This window comes from Podarcis bocagei, assembly GCF_964188305.1.
Source record: "Podarcis bocagei genome assembly, chromosome: 10".
Taxonomy (NCBI): domain Eukaryota; kingdom Metazoa; phylum Chordata; class Lepidosauria; order Squamata; family Lacertidae; genus Podarcis; species Podarcis bocagei.
Window position 1 is genome coordinate 59,684,174 of NC_138135.1, and position 14,798 is coordinate 59,698,971.

Below are 14,798 nucleotides of genomic sequence, written 5' to 3' on the forward strand. Positions count from 1 at the left end.
GGAGGTGCTTCGCAAAACGAATTTCCTATGGGCTTGCTTCGCAAGACGAAAATGTCTTACGAGTTCCTGTGGGGTTTTTTTCCTCCCCCCCCTTTTCCCCAAGCCGCTAAGCCGCTTACTAGCTGATCCGCTAAGCCGCTAAGCCGCTAAGCCGCTTATCAGCTGATCCGCTAAGCCGCTAAACCGCTTATCAGCTGATCCGCTAAGCCCGCTAAGCCGCTAATAGCGCTAATCCACTAATGGGCTTGCTTCGCAAGACGAAAAAACCGCAAAACGAAGAGACTCGCGGAACGGATTCTTTTCGTCTTGCGAGGCACCATTGTATAGCTGCATCACAGGAGTGTGGATGCCAGAAGAGAGGATGAGGAACTTAATTCCAGTGATCTTCGCCAGAGTCCCTCATACAGCAGACAACATGACCCTGTTGAACTTCTTCATCAACACAGAGTGTGCGCAGTGAATGGAGTGTAGAAATAAAAAGCTGTCCGCAATATCTTTTCTTAGTTTTATTTTCGAAAACGTTAACAGCCAAATGCTGCAAACCATCACTCATCCTCACCAGCAGCTTACAAGACATTTGATCAAACTAAATACCTCGGGTTATTTGATCAAACTAGTGGTACCTCAGGTTACATACGCTTCAGGTTACATACACTTCAGGTGACACTCCGCTAACCCAGAAATAGTGCTTCAGGTTAAGAACATTGCTTCAGGATAAGAACAGAAATCGGGCTCCGGCGGCACGGCAGCAGCAGGACATTAGCTAAAGTGCTGCTTCAGGTTAAGAACAGTTTCAGGTTAAGAACGGACCTCCATAACAAATTAAGTACTTAACCCGAGGTACAGTTTGAATTAATCAATTATCTTATCATTGTCAGGAGCTCATCCTACACTTGAGTAGGAGCCTAGTAGAGACACATGCCCGACTGGCATGCTCTCTCCCTCCTGGTCGTTCGGGAGCTTCAAAAGCTTTCTTCAGCCCGAACATCACAATGACTGATGCCAACCAACACCGGCACACGCAGAGTCTTCGCAGCTTGCGTGACAGCACTCAGCATTTTGGCTAATCTACTTTATTTACATATAAACACACGGAGCACTGCAATATGGCTCCCTCTCTCTCTAGCATCAGACAGCAAAGAGAAAAAGAACAAAGGACAATAGTCCCACTTCATGGGACACAGTAACACAAACATCCTGTCTCCGTCACTTCCCACTTTGTGGAGTCAAAACATACACCGTCACATGAAAGATAACAATCCCATGACTGCAATCATGGAGCAGGAATTCTAACATCCATATCCCTTCCTGCACCCAGTGCAGAAAGTAACTATCCTTTTAATTAGGCAAAAAGTCAAGAGACCACAGGTGTGCAGCTATGTAGGTCAAACTGCAAACATATACCTCTGAAACCAACCTGGTTCCTGAGAAGCATTATTGACCACTTTAAGATAAAGGAAAACCGACAGACCCATGTGTACAGCCCCCAGCAGGGATCAGCCTTGCCCACCAAGACCTAAAGCCACGCAGGGTCGGCCAACACTGACCCAATGTTTCTTGTGTTTTTTCCTCTGCACTGTTGCTGCCTGTTCACCTGCCCTCTCTAAACATGCAAGGGGTGACAAAGGTATGGAGAAAAAGCAGCATCTTCCACATGGGGGGCCTGCCGAGAGGCTGGGGCACAGTGGAGGAATCGTCCCCCAATGCCTCTGCGCTGATATGACGTCTCCTTCAAGTCCAACCCTCAGGCAGCGCCTGTCAAGAAGCATTATTCCTGAGCTCCCAAAAACTCTTCCTTCCTCACAATCCCAGAGGAAGGGGGGAAACAGTCAGCGGATGAAGGAAGCATGCAGTTACATTTCCATTTATATCCTGACATTTCAACAAAGTAATCTACTTTTTTATTTTATTTTTAGAAACTGCAGTTGTATTTGGAATAGTCGCCTCTCGCTGGAAATCTGTACAGCAAGGGAATGAATTCTGATGAAAACTGTTAGCATGCATTTTCAGACGCGAGATCTGCCAGAAATTCCTTTGGTCCCAGTGCTGTACAAATACCAAATGAACTCTCTCTCTCTTTATTTAAAAAGAAAAAGAAAACAGCCAACGCTACAGCGTTGTAATTTCTAATACACTTGCTGCTGTTGAAAAGGCCACTGCCGCGGTTATATTTTGGCAGCTGTGTGAAAAAACTTGTCACTCTCTTCATAAATATGTACCAGACGGAATGTAAGAGGGGAGAATTTAACAGTTAGCCGAATAACATGCCAGCTTCTTTTCTCCTCGGTGATTAAACTATTTCCCCATGCAAGAACAACACCTCTAGCTTGGAAAGGATGCCACCTCAAGGCAAAAGCTCATATGAATAATTGCTGTTTTAGAAATGATGCGAGTTTTCCACAGACCACAAGCAACTTAAGAAACAGTCGCTAGACTTTTTCCAGCACATGGCATTTAGCGGATGGAATATATTGTGGCCCCGATCCAGCTGTGACTAAGACAGCAATCCTAACAATCCAATGAATACACCCAATGGGGAGCAAATCTGTACAGAACTGCTGTGCGTACCTTGTTGAAAGCAACAGAGCTTTCAAACAAGTCAAGACTGACCTGTTTCATTTATTTCAATGGGTTTCAAAAGAACAGTTGCATTTATCTGAATCAAGGACTAGTGCCTGGTCATATAACACAGAATTTCAATATTCAACCTCCTCAAAAGGAAATGAAGAATGCTCTCCCTCTCCACACACACACACAGAGAGAGAGAGAGAGAGGAAGAGGGAGAGGGAGAGAGAGAGAGAGAGAAATGGTTTCCCCATTTTTTGAAAATATGTTACAAATGGGTGCCATTTCCCCAACTCAAAGCAATACAAATAAAAGCAAAACATCCTCACACGACAGTGCCTGCACATCCAAAACTAATTTTTGGGATTAATATGAAATAATTTGTAACAGGCAGTGGCGTAGCGTGGGTTGTCAGCACCCGGGGCAAGGCAAGTAATTTGCACCCCCTAACCCGTGGATTTGTGCCCCCTAACCCGTGGATTTGCGCCCCCTAACCTGTGGATTTGCACCCCCTAACCCGTGGATTTGCGCCCCATAACCCTAACCCCCAGATGTTGCGCCCGGTGCGGCCGGCCCCCCCTGCACCCCCCACGCTACGCCACTGGTAACAGGTGATTCTGTGTTTGCACTTTACTGCTTATGTGGGCAAGACATGATCAAAAGGAAGCCTTTAATATGGGCAGAAACTGAGACTGCAATCCTGTACACACTTACTTGAGGGTAGGTCTTATTAAGGTAAAAAAAAAAAAGGTAAAGGACTCCTGGAGGGTTAAGTCCAGTCAAAGGCAACTCCGGGGTTGCAGCGCTTATCTCACTTTCAGGCTGAGGGAGCCGCCATTTGTCCACAGACACCTTTCCGGGTCATGTGGCCAGCATGACTAAACCACTTCTGCTACAATAAAACACCGTGACGGAAGCCAGAGCGCACTGAAATGTCGTTTACCTTCCCTCCAGTGGTACCTATTTATCTACTTGCACTGGCTTGCTTTCACACTGCTAGGTTGGCAGGAGCTGGGACAGCAACGGGAGCTCACCCCATCACGGGGATTCGAACCGCCGACCTTCCAATCAGCAAGCCCAAGAGGCTCAGTGGTTTAGCGCCACCCGTGTCCCTTAAGTCTTATTAAGCTCAGTGAGTAGACTTGCAAGGGGGTTGTGCTGAGAGTCGCTTTTACGTGGCGAGTTAATTTGTCCATTCTCACTGCAAATTCTGATTGCATGGGTCGCCATCCCTATAATCCTTTGGTGAGGCTAATTTTTCTCAATGAAAATTTGCCTCGGTATAATGCAAGACATAGAGAGCTAGGTTTCAAAAAAACCCCGATTATGTTCATATTAAGCACATTTTAGAATCGACTGCATTTCCGAAAGGACAGCTGATAATCTTACACATGCAAAAGCACCTGCTGTTAAAACTGCTATTCAAGAATTAATCTGAGTTCATACTTGGTCCCCACATCCTGTTTTCACTGCTAGGATTCCTCCCTGTAGAACACCCAAAATAATAATGAAAAACGCCTCTAAACATACACAGCGTAATAAATTTTAAAAATTCTGCCACCTGTCTCCAATGTGGGGTTATCCATGGTTATTCATCAAGGACGTGGCAGAAGTGCTTTCTGACATTCCACCTTACACAACAATACAAATTAGAATGCTTCAAAATAGATAAAAAGCACAACCCTGGACACATTGACTGAGAATTCCAGTGAGATATATTGGACTTACAGCCCAGTTGGTGGGTTTAAGATTCGCACGTCACTAACACTAAGCAAGAGAATCCCATTGGACACCCACTTACCTGGAAGTAAGCTCCATTTAACTCAACAGGACTTACTTCTGAGTAGAACGGTACAGGGTTGCACGTCAAACATTCAATTGATTTCCATAGGCTTTGTTTCCAAATAAACGTGCTTAGAATGGCAGCACAAATTAGAAGGGATTGCAGTTGGTTCTCAAATGGAATCCATTCCGGAAGTCCGTTCGACTTCCAAAACGTTCGGAAACCAAAGTGCAGCTTCTGATTGGCTGCAGAAAGCTCCTGCAGCCAATTGGAAGCCGCGGAAGCCCCGTCGGACGTTCGGCTTCCAAAAATAGTTCACAAACCAGAACACTCACTTCTGGGTTTGCAGCGTTCAAGAGCCAAAACTTTCGAGAACTAAGCTGTTTGAAAACCAAGGTACGGCTGTATTTTTTTCCAATCAAAATATTTGAACGCTGTACATTACCCACTCACCGCAATTTCCTGCTCGTAGGTCCAAACGCCGCAGGCCAGTTCAATGCAGAATATAACAAGCAAACTTCCAAAATACTGCAAAACACAAAACAGGAGTTAAATTGTAACTAGTCTAGTAGGGAGAAATGACTTCTTGTTTTAAAACACAATTTTTGTGCTCTAAAAATCCTAAAATAATTTTGGCTTCTTAACCAAACGCATATAACGGTTGTTTTGGTATAGTTAACCTACCTCCCAGACCCGTGCAAAGTGAGATGTTCCAAGCCCACTTAATCAATGGGATGGATGCAAGCCAACTGCTGTGATAATAAACAATTAGACACAAGCTGCTCATAGAGGGTAGTTTTTGCCCTGAGGGTAGTTTTCAAGAATTCAGGGTAAGAGGAATTCAGAACAGGCAACTGGTGCTATCATAGCAGGTTACATAATCAGTGGCTGTTCAATTCCAAGTAATAATTTTAGGATCAAGTTGCAAGGCAGTTATTTACCATGCAGTAAATCAAAGCTGGTTTACCATACTGTTATTTCTGAAAAGAAAAGAAAAAAGCCTTACTACTCTAGCCACTACCACACAAATTGCACTGACGTGACGAACGACACACTAGGAGGAATATTATTGGTAGCAACCACAGTTTGGCATATATACAGCATATCTGAGCGTTCGAAGGATTTCCCATGTGTCCTTTCAGAAAACCTACAGAAAGCTATTTGGTCACTATCATAGGCAGTGGGTCTTATTTAAGGTCACCCAGTAAGCAAATAGTTAAAGTGAGTGCTGATCCACAGCTATATCAGTTGTTTAAAAAAAGGTGTTTAAAAATGCAACCTTTGTGGTTTGGTAACCACATCGACTTATAGGGTGGGTATAGAAGAAAAAATTCCTGGCACCTTCCGGTTCAGTCATAGCGCCAGGAGATTTCAGTCGGCAAGCTTTAATTGGAAGATGGGCATGAATCAAGCATTTCTTGTCTTAGGGCTTATTAATAGGAGATGTTTGCGCACGACAGAGGGAGAGAAGCATTGCTTTCTCATTTGTTACTGAAATTCAAACACATACAAATTTGTTATTGGCGTCAGAACGACCAGGGACCAACAACAAGGAATCTCTCCGGAAATGACTGGCAGAATCCGAGACCAGGGAGAAGAGTCGGTGGAAGAAGATTGGAGGAAATTTAAAATTTATTTACAGAAACATTGCAAAATTTTTGAATGCTGATAACATTGAAATGAACTTAAGGGGTTCTAGCAACAAGGTAAAATGTAAGATGGGGTTGATATTAGATAAACTAAATTGATTATGAATTTGCTGAACCAACTTTAAAAAAGGGATACAGAAAAGGGAGATGTGAGGAAGTCAGGAAAATAGGTTAACTAAAGAGGAGTTGTAAAAGAGAGAGTTGTGTTTTTCTTTTTATGTGTTTTTTACTTTTTTACTTTTTTGTGATTTAATGCTTGTATTTTGTATTGTGTGTTTTGACTTTGTATTTTTCTGTTTTTGTATTTTCTTTTCTTTTTTCTGTTTCTGCATTTTTTCTTTGAACTTTTTTACTGAGAAAACTTAATAAAATATTTATAAAAAAAACAACAACAACAAGGAATCTCTTGTATTCAGGCTGCAGGCCTATGACTGATTTACCCAGTCACACATGCCCCCTTTGAACAGTTTGGGTCAAGGAAACACACTTTGCAAGTGGCACAGCCATTCACAGTCGCTATGGCAGCAGCGGCTTTGGGCCCATCCTTCTGTTAAGCCTCCACACTGCTCCACCTCCAACTGCACTGCAGCTCATCACCGAACAAGAGTACAGCTTGCTAAAATGGTCTGAGATATTTCACAGAATAGGCAGCTACTTTGGTCAGTGGCAGACCTGGTTCAGGGAACTCATGTTTCTGAGAAATGGTTGCAGAGGAGGTAGAATGAGGTGAGGAACCTCAGGAACAGACGCCAAACGTGCCCTACTTGGGTCCCCTTGGGATTCTTCCCAGGCCACAACCCCTATCCTCAGATTGCATCCATCAAAAGTCATGTTCTGTGCCCTCCTCGAGTCAATGCATCATTGAACAGTGATAATGCTACTCTTTTGGCTGTATAGGTTTATGACATGGGTAGGCAAACTAAGGCCCGGGGGACGGATCCAGCCCAATCGCCTTCCTGGACAGTCCAGGAATCAGCGTGTTTTTACATGAGTAGAATGTGTCCTTTTATTTAAAATGCATCTCTGGTTTATTTGTGGAGCATAGGAATTCATTCATTCCCCCCCCCCAAAAAAAAAATATAATCCGGGCCCCCACAAGGTCTGAGGGACAGAGGACCAGCCCCCTGTTGAAAAAGTTTGCTGACCCCTGGATGAGGTGGCTGGGTGCCGAATTCCCAAGGAAGCAGAAAAGACTATGTATGCAACCACAGCTGAACAGATGTTATTGGCCCAGAGATGGAAAGATGATAAAGTTCCTGCCAGAGAAGAATGGCAGATGAAGTTGATGGACTACGCTGAAAGGGCTTAAATGACCGGAAGAATCAAAAATCAGGAAGACCAAAATTTTAATAAGGAAGGGGAAAATTTATAACCATTGTAAACGGTTAAAATCGTTAGTAGGATTAGAATATCACTTGTAGGTTAAGGGTGAATTCTGGACACAATGAAGATGTAAAAGATTTGTATCATCATAAAAGATGCAGGAGGAAATTAATAATAGGACCCACAAAGGGGAGGATGGAAGTCCAAGAGATTCCTTGGAATCTTGTCTTTATGATTTATGTTTGATATATCTCTGTAAAATTTTAATTTGAAAAACCAATTTATTTATTTTTTTAAAAAAGAGAGGTGGCTGTATATAGGAAACATGTGACTTTACAAAGGTAAGTCTCACCTGTTGCTCTGCCCCATCACTGCCTTATGGCTTTCAGAAAGTCGCCTATAAGAAAATGTGCCTTTGGGCTGTTTCCCTAACCCTGAGAGAGAATGTGCAGGTTATTTCCAGTAAAGAAGTGGGGAAAACGTTGCTCTTGGGAAATGTTGTTGTTGTTCTAAAAAAAGCATTTTATGGGTCTTTCCCTTTGCGAAAGTGTTTCCTATTTTCTCTCTTCTTTCAAAGTTACAGCGTTGCTAGAAAACCAATTAATCATTTGTCAGGAGGCATCTTCCGCTGTTATTAATTTATTCCCTTTCACTGCTCTAATAAATAACGAACATGCATACAGTGTATCGTACGGATCGACTCTGCCATCATATTTCAGGCAATGGTGCAAGGAATGCCGGCGTGGAAATAGAAAATGCTTCACATGCAACCGTTCAGCCACTTCTTCTACACTCAATATATTGGTTTAATTCCAACATTTCCTTTTTCTGAATGCTATTAAATGTTTCACAGCTGAAGCAACACTGTTTGTGTGTGTGTGTGTGTGTGTGTGTGTGTGTGTGTGTGTGATGGCTTTCTGCCTTACAAAAGGTTTTCAGAAAGTTTCTGAATAGCTTTTAACACAGATAGCTTTTAAGTACTGTTAAAAAGACAGGGGGAGAGGAAAAGATAAAATGGAATGTGTACAATGCATCGTTTTGTGCCTCTACAGCAGTGTTTCCCAAACTTGGGTCTCCAGCTGTTTTTGGACTACAACTCCCATCATCCCTAGCTAGCAGGAACAGTGGTCAGGGATGATGGGAATTGTAGTCCAAAAACAGCTGAAGACCAAAAGTTGGGAAACACTGATCTACAGCAAGCAAGGAATCGACACAATGTTTGCAACAAGCAGTCAAAACACACTTCCCAGAAACAACAGGTGAGATTGTAGGTGGGAGATTCTGGCTCAAGAAAGAGAGAAAGAAGATTGGTTGGTGCCTGGGAGAATGTCAAGAATAGATCAGCCACTCTCACATTACAGGGGTTTATGTATGGATTTTATAACTAAATTTATACTTGTAAACCGCTCAGATGCCATTTTGTCATGCAAGCGGTATATAAATCAAACAATTATAACAGCTATTATTGTTATTTCTAGAAATCATTGTATTACTTTTTGTCTCTACAAAACACTTTGTTATTCTGAAACTGTTAATCTTTTATTTTATTCTATTTATATGAAAATTTATTTACCGCTAGCTTGTGTAGAACACATCTACACAGTGTACAAATATATATATACATATAAACGACAATAAATGTTACGAGAAAGTGCAGCATTTCCTACTGGCTACCAGTTTTCTTCTGAGAAACAAGCAATCCAGACATTGGCCTGTACCCTCGGAAGCATCTCATGACCCCCAGCAGAACACTCAATTTGCAAAGGGAACTCAAAAGGAGAAGATGAGAGCCAAGAAAAGTTCCTGCCTTTGTAACCGATGGCTTCTGCTGCTCAGATCATAGTTACAACCCAAAGAAGCGTGGTGAGAGGCGGCCCAAAGATCACTCTGGAAGCTGCTCTTTTAAAACTCTGATTAAATCCGGGAACAGCTTCCCAAATAATGGGAAATGAATTCCCCAGGGCACACTTCTTTTCGGCTACCCTTATCAAAATCCCGGAGTGATGAAACTCAGCTTTTCCCGTTTGCATGCCAATAAAAGGGCGTTTCCTCAGCTGGGAAGACAAACTATTTTAGAAATGGAATGAATGTCGTTAGGTCTTTAAAAATAAATCCTCTTCATGACAGATATGATCAAAGCAAAAGGGTGGACTTAGGTCAAGCAAATTGAAATGTAGCTGCTGACTTCAGGGAAATCAGGATGAAACTAAATGATCCCCCTTATTGTTTGCCAGTACATGGGGTGTGAAGATTCACAATACTGCTAAATTGTTGGTTTTTTTAAAGCCCCAAATGTTCTGCGGAGTGTGTTAATTTTCTCAGGTTTCCCCTGAATGTGGCACTATTCTTTTTGGGTTGTGCATGTGTGTGTTTTCAATGCAGACTTCATTCCTTCTCCACATTACCATTTCAAAGATAATAAATGCCATGTGTTTATCAGTTTATTCCCACACGATCAAATACAAGTGAAACATCATTTCAGATGGTTCGAACAGAAAGTGAATGAGAGGAAAGTTGAGTTTTCCTGAGCAAAGTGAGAGCTTGCAGGTGATGGTGAGGAAACCACGGTCCCATGGATGCAACAGGGCCCCTAGATATAGAAATACATGGATGTCAAGATAGTGTCGTGCTATCCTCCCATTATTTGGCATCTTGGCAAATAATCCTCAAGGTTAGAGAGCCCTGCGGAGGGGGGACTGCCACAGCTTAAAAGCAAAGCAAAGAAACCTGTAGTCCAATGGTCAATAAGTATGGAAGTTGTGTCACGAATTGCTCACCCTTTCTGTAAGAGTAGGAATATGCAGCATTGACAGGAACAAGCAGATACTCCTCCATTAGGCTGATCAAGCATAAGACGTTGCCTTGATGCAGCATTTTGAGAATGCCATGTGGAATTCTCTTGAGCAAAGAAACCTACTGGCGCATTTGGAAGTCAAATATGACCTTCTAGGAAGCACGTTCCTGGTAAACTAGGAACTTTGCCACATAAACCGTCTAACAACTGTACTTCTTATGTCACGTCAATTGTCAATAAGATATTGGAAGAACCTTGGGGAAGAACCTAGTGGGTACGATGAACCTAGTACATGGAAGGTAGCATGGCTTTGGGGTTTGGGTGAGGAACCTACAGCTCGTCAGTTGGTTCTTGGACTCCGGTTCCCATCAGCCGGCATTGCCAACGATCAGAGATAATGGGAGCTGAAGTCTAACCACATCCACATCCGGAAAGCCACAGGTATGCCATTAATGCTGTAGAGCAGGGTTGGCCAAACCCAGGTCTCCAGCTGTTTCTGGACTACAAATCCCATCATCCCTAACCACTGGTCCTGCTAGCTAGGGACGATGGGAGTTGTAGTCCAAGTTTGGGAAGCGCTGCTCTAGAGCATAGCCTCTCAGTATAGCCCCACCTGTGGAAAAGCTGCTAGAGGGCTCACGGACCAGCTGTCTTCACTCAGTTTCCTCCGATATTCCACGGGAAGCCCACCCCTCCAGACACATCCCAGGCCTTCCTGTGGCCCCTGCAACTCTCAGGAGATCCTGATCATCGAAATTTCTGTATTCAAGTGCATTGCTATTGTGAGCAACAGTTAAGCACAGGGCTATCTTTATTAGAAGAAATGAGTCTGGGAGCCAACGTGATTAAACAGCAAAAGAGTGTCAGGAGCAGCTGGCACCATCAGCTCCCTGTCCAAGCTGTCAGCCTGATAGGCAGCTGCTGGCAGGAGTCAAAAAACCAGAAGAAGCCAGGCAAGGCAGCCCTGGGGGAGGAGAAGGAAGAGTGCTCAACCTGGATAAAGGTGTGCCCTGCAGCACATTTAGGGAGGGGATGTCAGGGACCGTGCTGAGAAGGTCTGCACTGAGGAGAAATGGTAGGACCCTCCCCCTCCCTCTGCTCCTGATCAGGATACTGAATCTCCCCAGGAGCAGGAGGACAGTATAGATTTGGAACAGTGGTTTGCAGAGGGGCATAGTTCAGAAGGCAGAAACTGGGAAATACTGGAAGGGGGACAGCTAGGAGAAGTAACACTGGGAGAGAGAGGGTTAACAGATTCACTGTCTCTGGAAAGCATTCATCCGCTCAGCCCAAGGTCAAAAAGAGCTGAACAGAAAGCACAGTGGTTACGAGCTCAGGGTACAAGACGCAGTAGTGACTAGTGACGTGAGTGACTAGGGAGGAAGTGGGTGAAACCCTTAATTGGGAGCACCAGCATTCCTAGAAAATGGATTCTTTGTTCTCTTGCTGTGATCATTAAAGTTTCTAACTGGTAAAAAGACTCCTTTCCTTTGTTCTGCTTATCTACTGCCAAAGGGGGGGGGGGTTGATTCCCTGAAGCCTGACAGAGAGCAAGGATGGAGAAGAAGTAACAGGGGAAAAACAAAGAGTTCTGCTAGGCTGTGGGCAAGATTGTCCACAGCAACTTAGGCCTCAGCATGGGAGGAAGGAAAAGGCAGCATTTCTGGGACTTGCTACCCCAGCAGAGGGTTGGGGAGGGAAAGGGTAACTGAAGGAAGGGGCAGGCTCCTTGCACATCTGATAACAGAGGAAAAGCAAGACTGCTTGAATAAACAGCTCTCAGAAGGGCTCAAAGGACAAGAAAGGCTCTAAACTCATCTGAAGGAAAAGTTTGCCAGGCTTTTTAAAAAGCCATGGTTTAGCATTGCATTAGTGCTGAGGAAACCACAGAAACACAGTATCACACAACTGTAAGGTTGGAAGAGATCCCGAATCCTATTCAAAATAAGGGAATTTCCCTTAAAAAAAGGGAAACGTTGACAGCTATGGACAGATGGCCGTCCAACCTCTGCATTTAAATCTCCAAGGAAGGAGAGTCCACCACCTCTCATGGAAGTCTGTTCCACTGTCACACAGCAGGGTTGCTTGTGTTTCTCTATCCATGCTTTTCTGAGGCAAGACTTGGTTCAGCAAACTATGTTTCTTTAAAACACAGGCAATGCAACAAACCATAGTTTACACTTAACTATGGCTAAGGTAATAGAAGCACTGAGCCAGTGTCATACTTACAGCAGTGTGAAACTAGCTGGCTGCTATTAAACTTGTTAAAAACCTTCAATTGTTCAATTTTGGTCTGAAAGCAAGATAACAAAATGCCCCTTATGCGTCTTTTTCCCTCATAGATTTTTCAGTGTTTTTAAAGCTAGATAGAAGAGGCAGCAAACGGGGGGAAATATATCTGAAAACTGAATGTGCAGACTCTCTAGCCATACGCTAGAACTACATGCTTTATTCTGAGCTGAAGTGTTAAATACCTCCTGAAATGTGGGACTCTGCAGAACGCGATTGCAAAGAAAGCAAAAGGAACCATATAAGTATTTAAAGTGCTGCTGCTATACATTTTGAAAGCAATTCAAAAAAGAGGATTGTGCATACTCTCCTTGCCAAAACATTCAGCCCTGACCACCCCAAAATACAAAAAAAGCTGATTAAAAGCCAGTAATCCAGCAGGGATGAATCCCAGTCTCTGTCACGCCTGGTTCTCTGCAGACCTTAACGCTAAATCTCTGTCAGTTGTTTATATTTTTTGCTGCTCATACTGATTGGCTATTGAGTGATATATTGAAACACTCCCATTTAGCAAATAATCGAAGTCCAGTGTCAATATTTGTACAAGGTAATGGAGCAGCTGGTGGACTCTTAATTTTGTACTTGGGTGGCGACTGCATTCCTTCATGCCGGACACCAACTCCCCTAAATACCTAAACCCCAAAGTGTAGGTGACCAAAGCACTCCAGGAGATTAAGGTAAATATTAGGGGGAAGAGGTTCTGCCTCACTTCCTCTGCTAGAAGGCAACGTGTGAGAAACTGTAGTGCTAGGAGTCAAAATGATGTGGTTCTTCTTTACCTGAAGGAGCGTCTCCACCCCATCGTTCAGCCCGGACACTGAGGTCCAGCTCCGAGGTCCTTCTGGCCGTTCCCTCAGGGCAAGAAGTGAAGTTACAGGGAACCAGACAAAGGGCCTTCTCAGTAGTGGTGTCTGCCCTGTGGAATGCCATCCCATCAGATGTCAAGGAAACAAACAACTACAGTGGCACCTCGGTTTACGAACTTAATCCGTTCCAGAAAACCATTCTTAAACCGAAACTGTTCTTAAACCAAGGCGCGCTTTCTCTAATGAGGCCTCCCGCCGCCAGTGACCTTCCACTGTTCGGATTCCGAACTTAGACTGAGGTAAAGTTCTCAAACCAAGACACTATTTCCGGTTTTGCGGAGTTTGTAAACCAAACTGTTCTTAAACTGGGCTGTTCTTAAATCGAGGTACCACTGTATCTGACTTTTAGAAGACATCTGAAGACAGCCTTATATAGGGAAATTTTAAATGTTTATTATGCGTTTATATTTGTTGGGAGCCGCCCAGAGTAGATGGGGCAACCCAGTCAGATGGGCATGGTACTACTACTACTACTACTACTACTACTACTATTATTATTATTATTGGTGGCCAGCACCACCCATGGCTGGCCCATGCGATGTGATGCAGATCCATGGATGATCCCCATAAACAGGATGGCCTATAGCTTGTGAGTGGCATATCTGTTAGCCACCACCGCAAACTATCACACAATTGTGCCATGAAACTAAGAGTTAGCCGGGTGGCTAGGTCACACGCTGCAAATGTAATAGCCCTGATGGATCAGGGTTTTACACAATGGCAATACGGCCACTTCAGGGAAATTTACAAGCCGGACATGAAGGCAATCGCTCTCTGCTGTTGTTGCTCCTTAGCAGTTGGTATTTAGAGACATGTTGTCGCTGAATCACAAGGCTCCATTTAGCCCCACCCCACCCCCATGACTAGCAACTACTGAATTTGTATAATCCCCCTTTAAAGGCCGTCTAAGCAACCGGTCTAAGTAACCGGTCAACACTACAACTTGAAGCGAATTTCATAAGTTAATTACAATAGCGTGTTAAGTGGTGCTTCTGATTGCCCCAAATTCCTGCCAATCAGCTTCATTCGATGGCAGCTGAGCTTAAGAGACAGGGTTGAAATCTTGTGATGAACTCATTTTCATTACGAGAAAGTGGCCTTTCAAGTCTTTGCAATTATGGAGGAAGCCTCTTGATCGTACATGACTGAAAAGGACCTGCAACTTTCAGGTCTGTGTTACTATGCCAAAAAGACAAAAACAACGCTCATAGCCCTTCTGGAGCCTCAAGTAAGAGGCATGGGGAAGGCCTTGAAAGTGAAAAGGAAAGATTAAAGGCTGAAACTATTGAAGAAGTAACTGGGGGGAGGAGGAGGAAGAAGAAGAAGAAGAAGAAGAAGAAGAAGAAGAAGAAGAAGAAGAAGAAGAAGAAGAAGAAGAAGAAGAAGAAGAGGAGGAGGAGGAGGAGGAGGAGCAGGAGGAGGAGGAGGCAGCCTCAGCAACAAAGCAAAGTACAGTTGTTGCTTTTGGTAGCAAACTCCATTTGTTTGCTTGTGTAACCGATGAACATTATTATGGACTCTTCTTTTGT

General features: G+C 43.7%; 1 protein-coding gene across 3 annotated transcripts in view; it reads right to left on the reverse strand.

The window, feature by feature from the left end:
* The window catches only part of TSPAN12 (tetraspanin 12), an 88,700-nt gene that overhangs the window by 18,274 nt on the left and 55,628 nt on the right, over positions 1 to 14,798 (reverse strand). For all 3 annotated transcript variants that reach the window (XM_081211803.1, XM_081211802.1, XM_081211804.1), the window contains exon 5: positions 4,802 to 4,876. In XM_081211803.1, the coding sequence (XP_081067929.1) occupies positions 4,802 to 4,876 (75 nt within the window). The remainder of the gene's footprint in view (positions 1 to 4,801; positions 4,877 to 14,798) is intronic.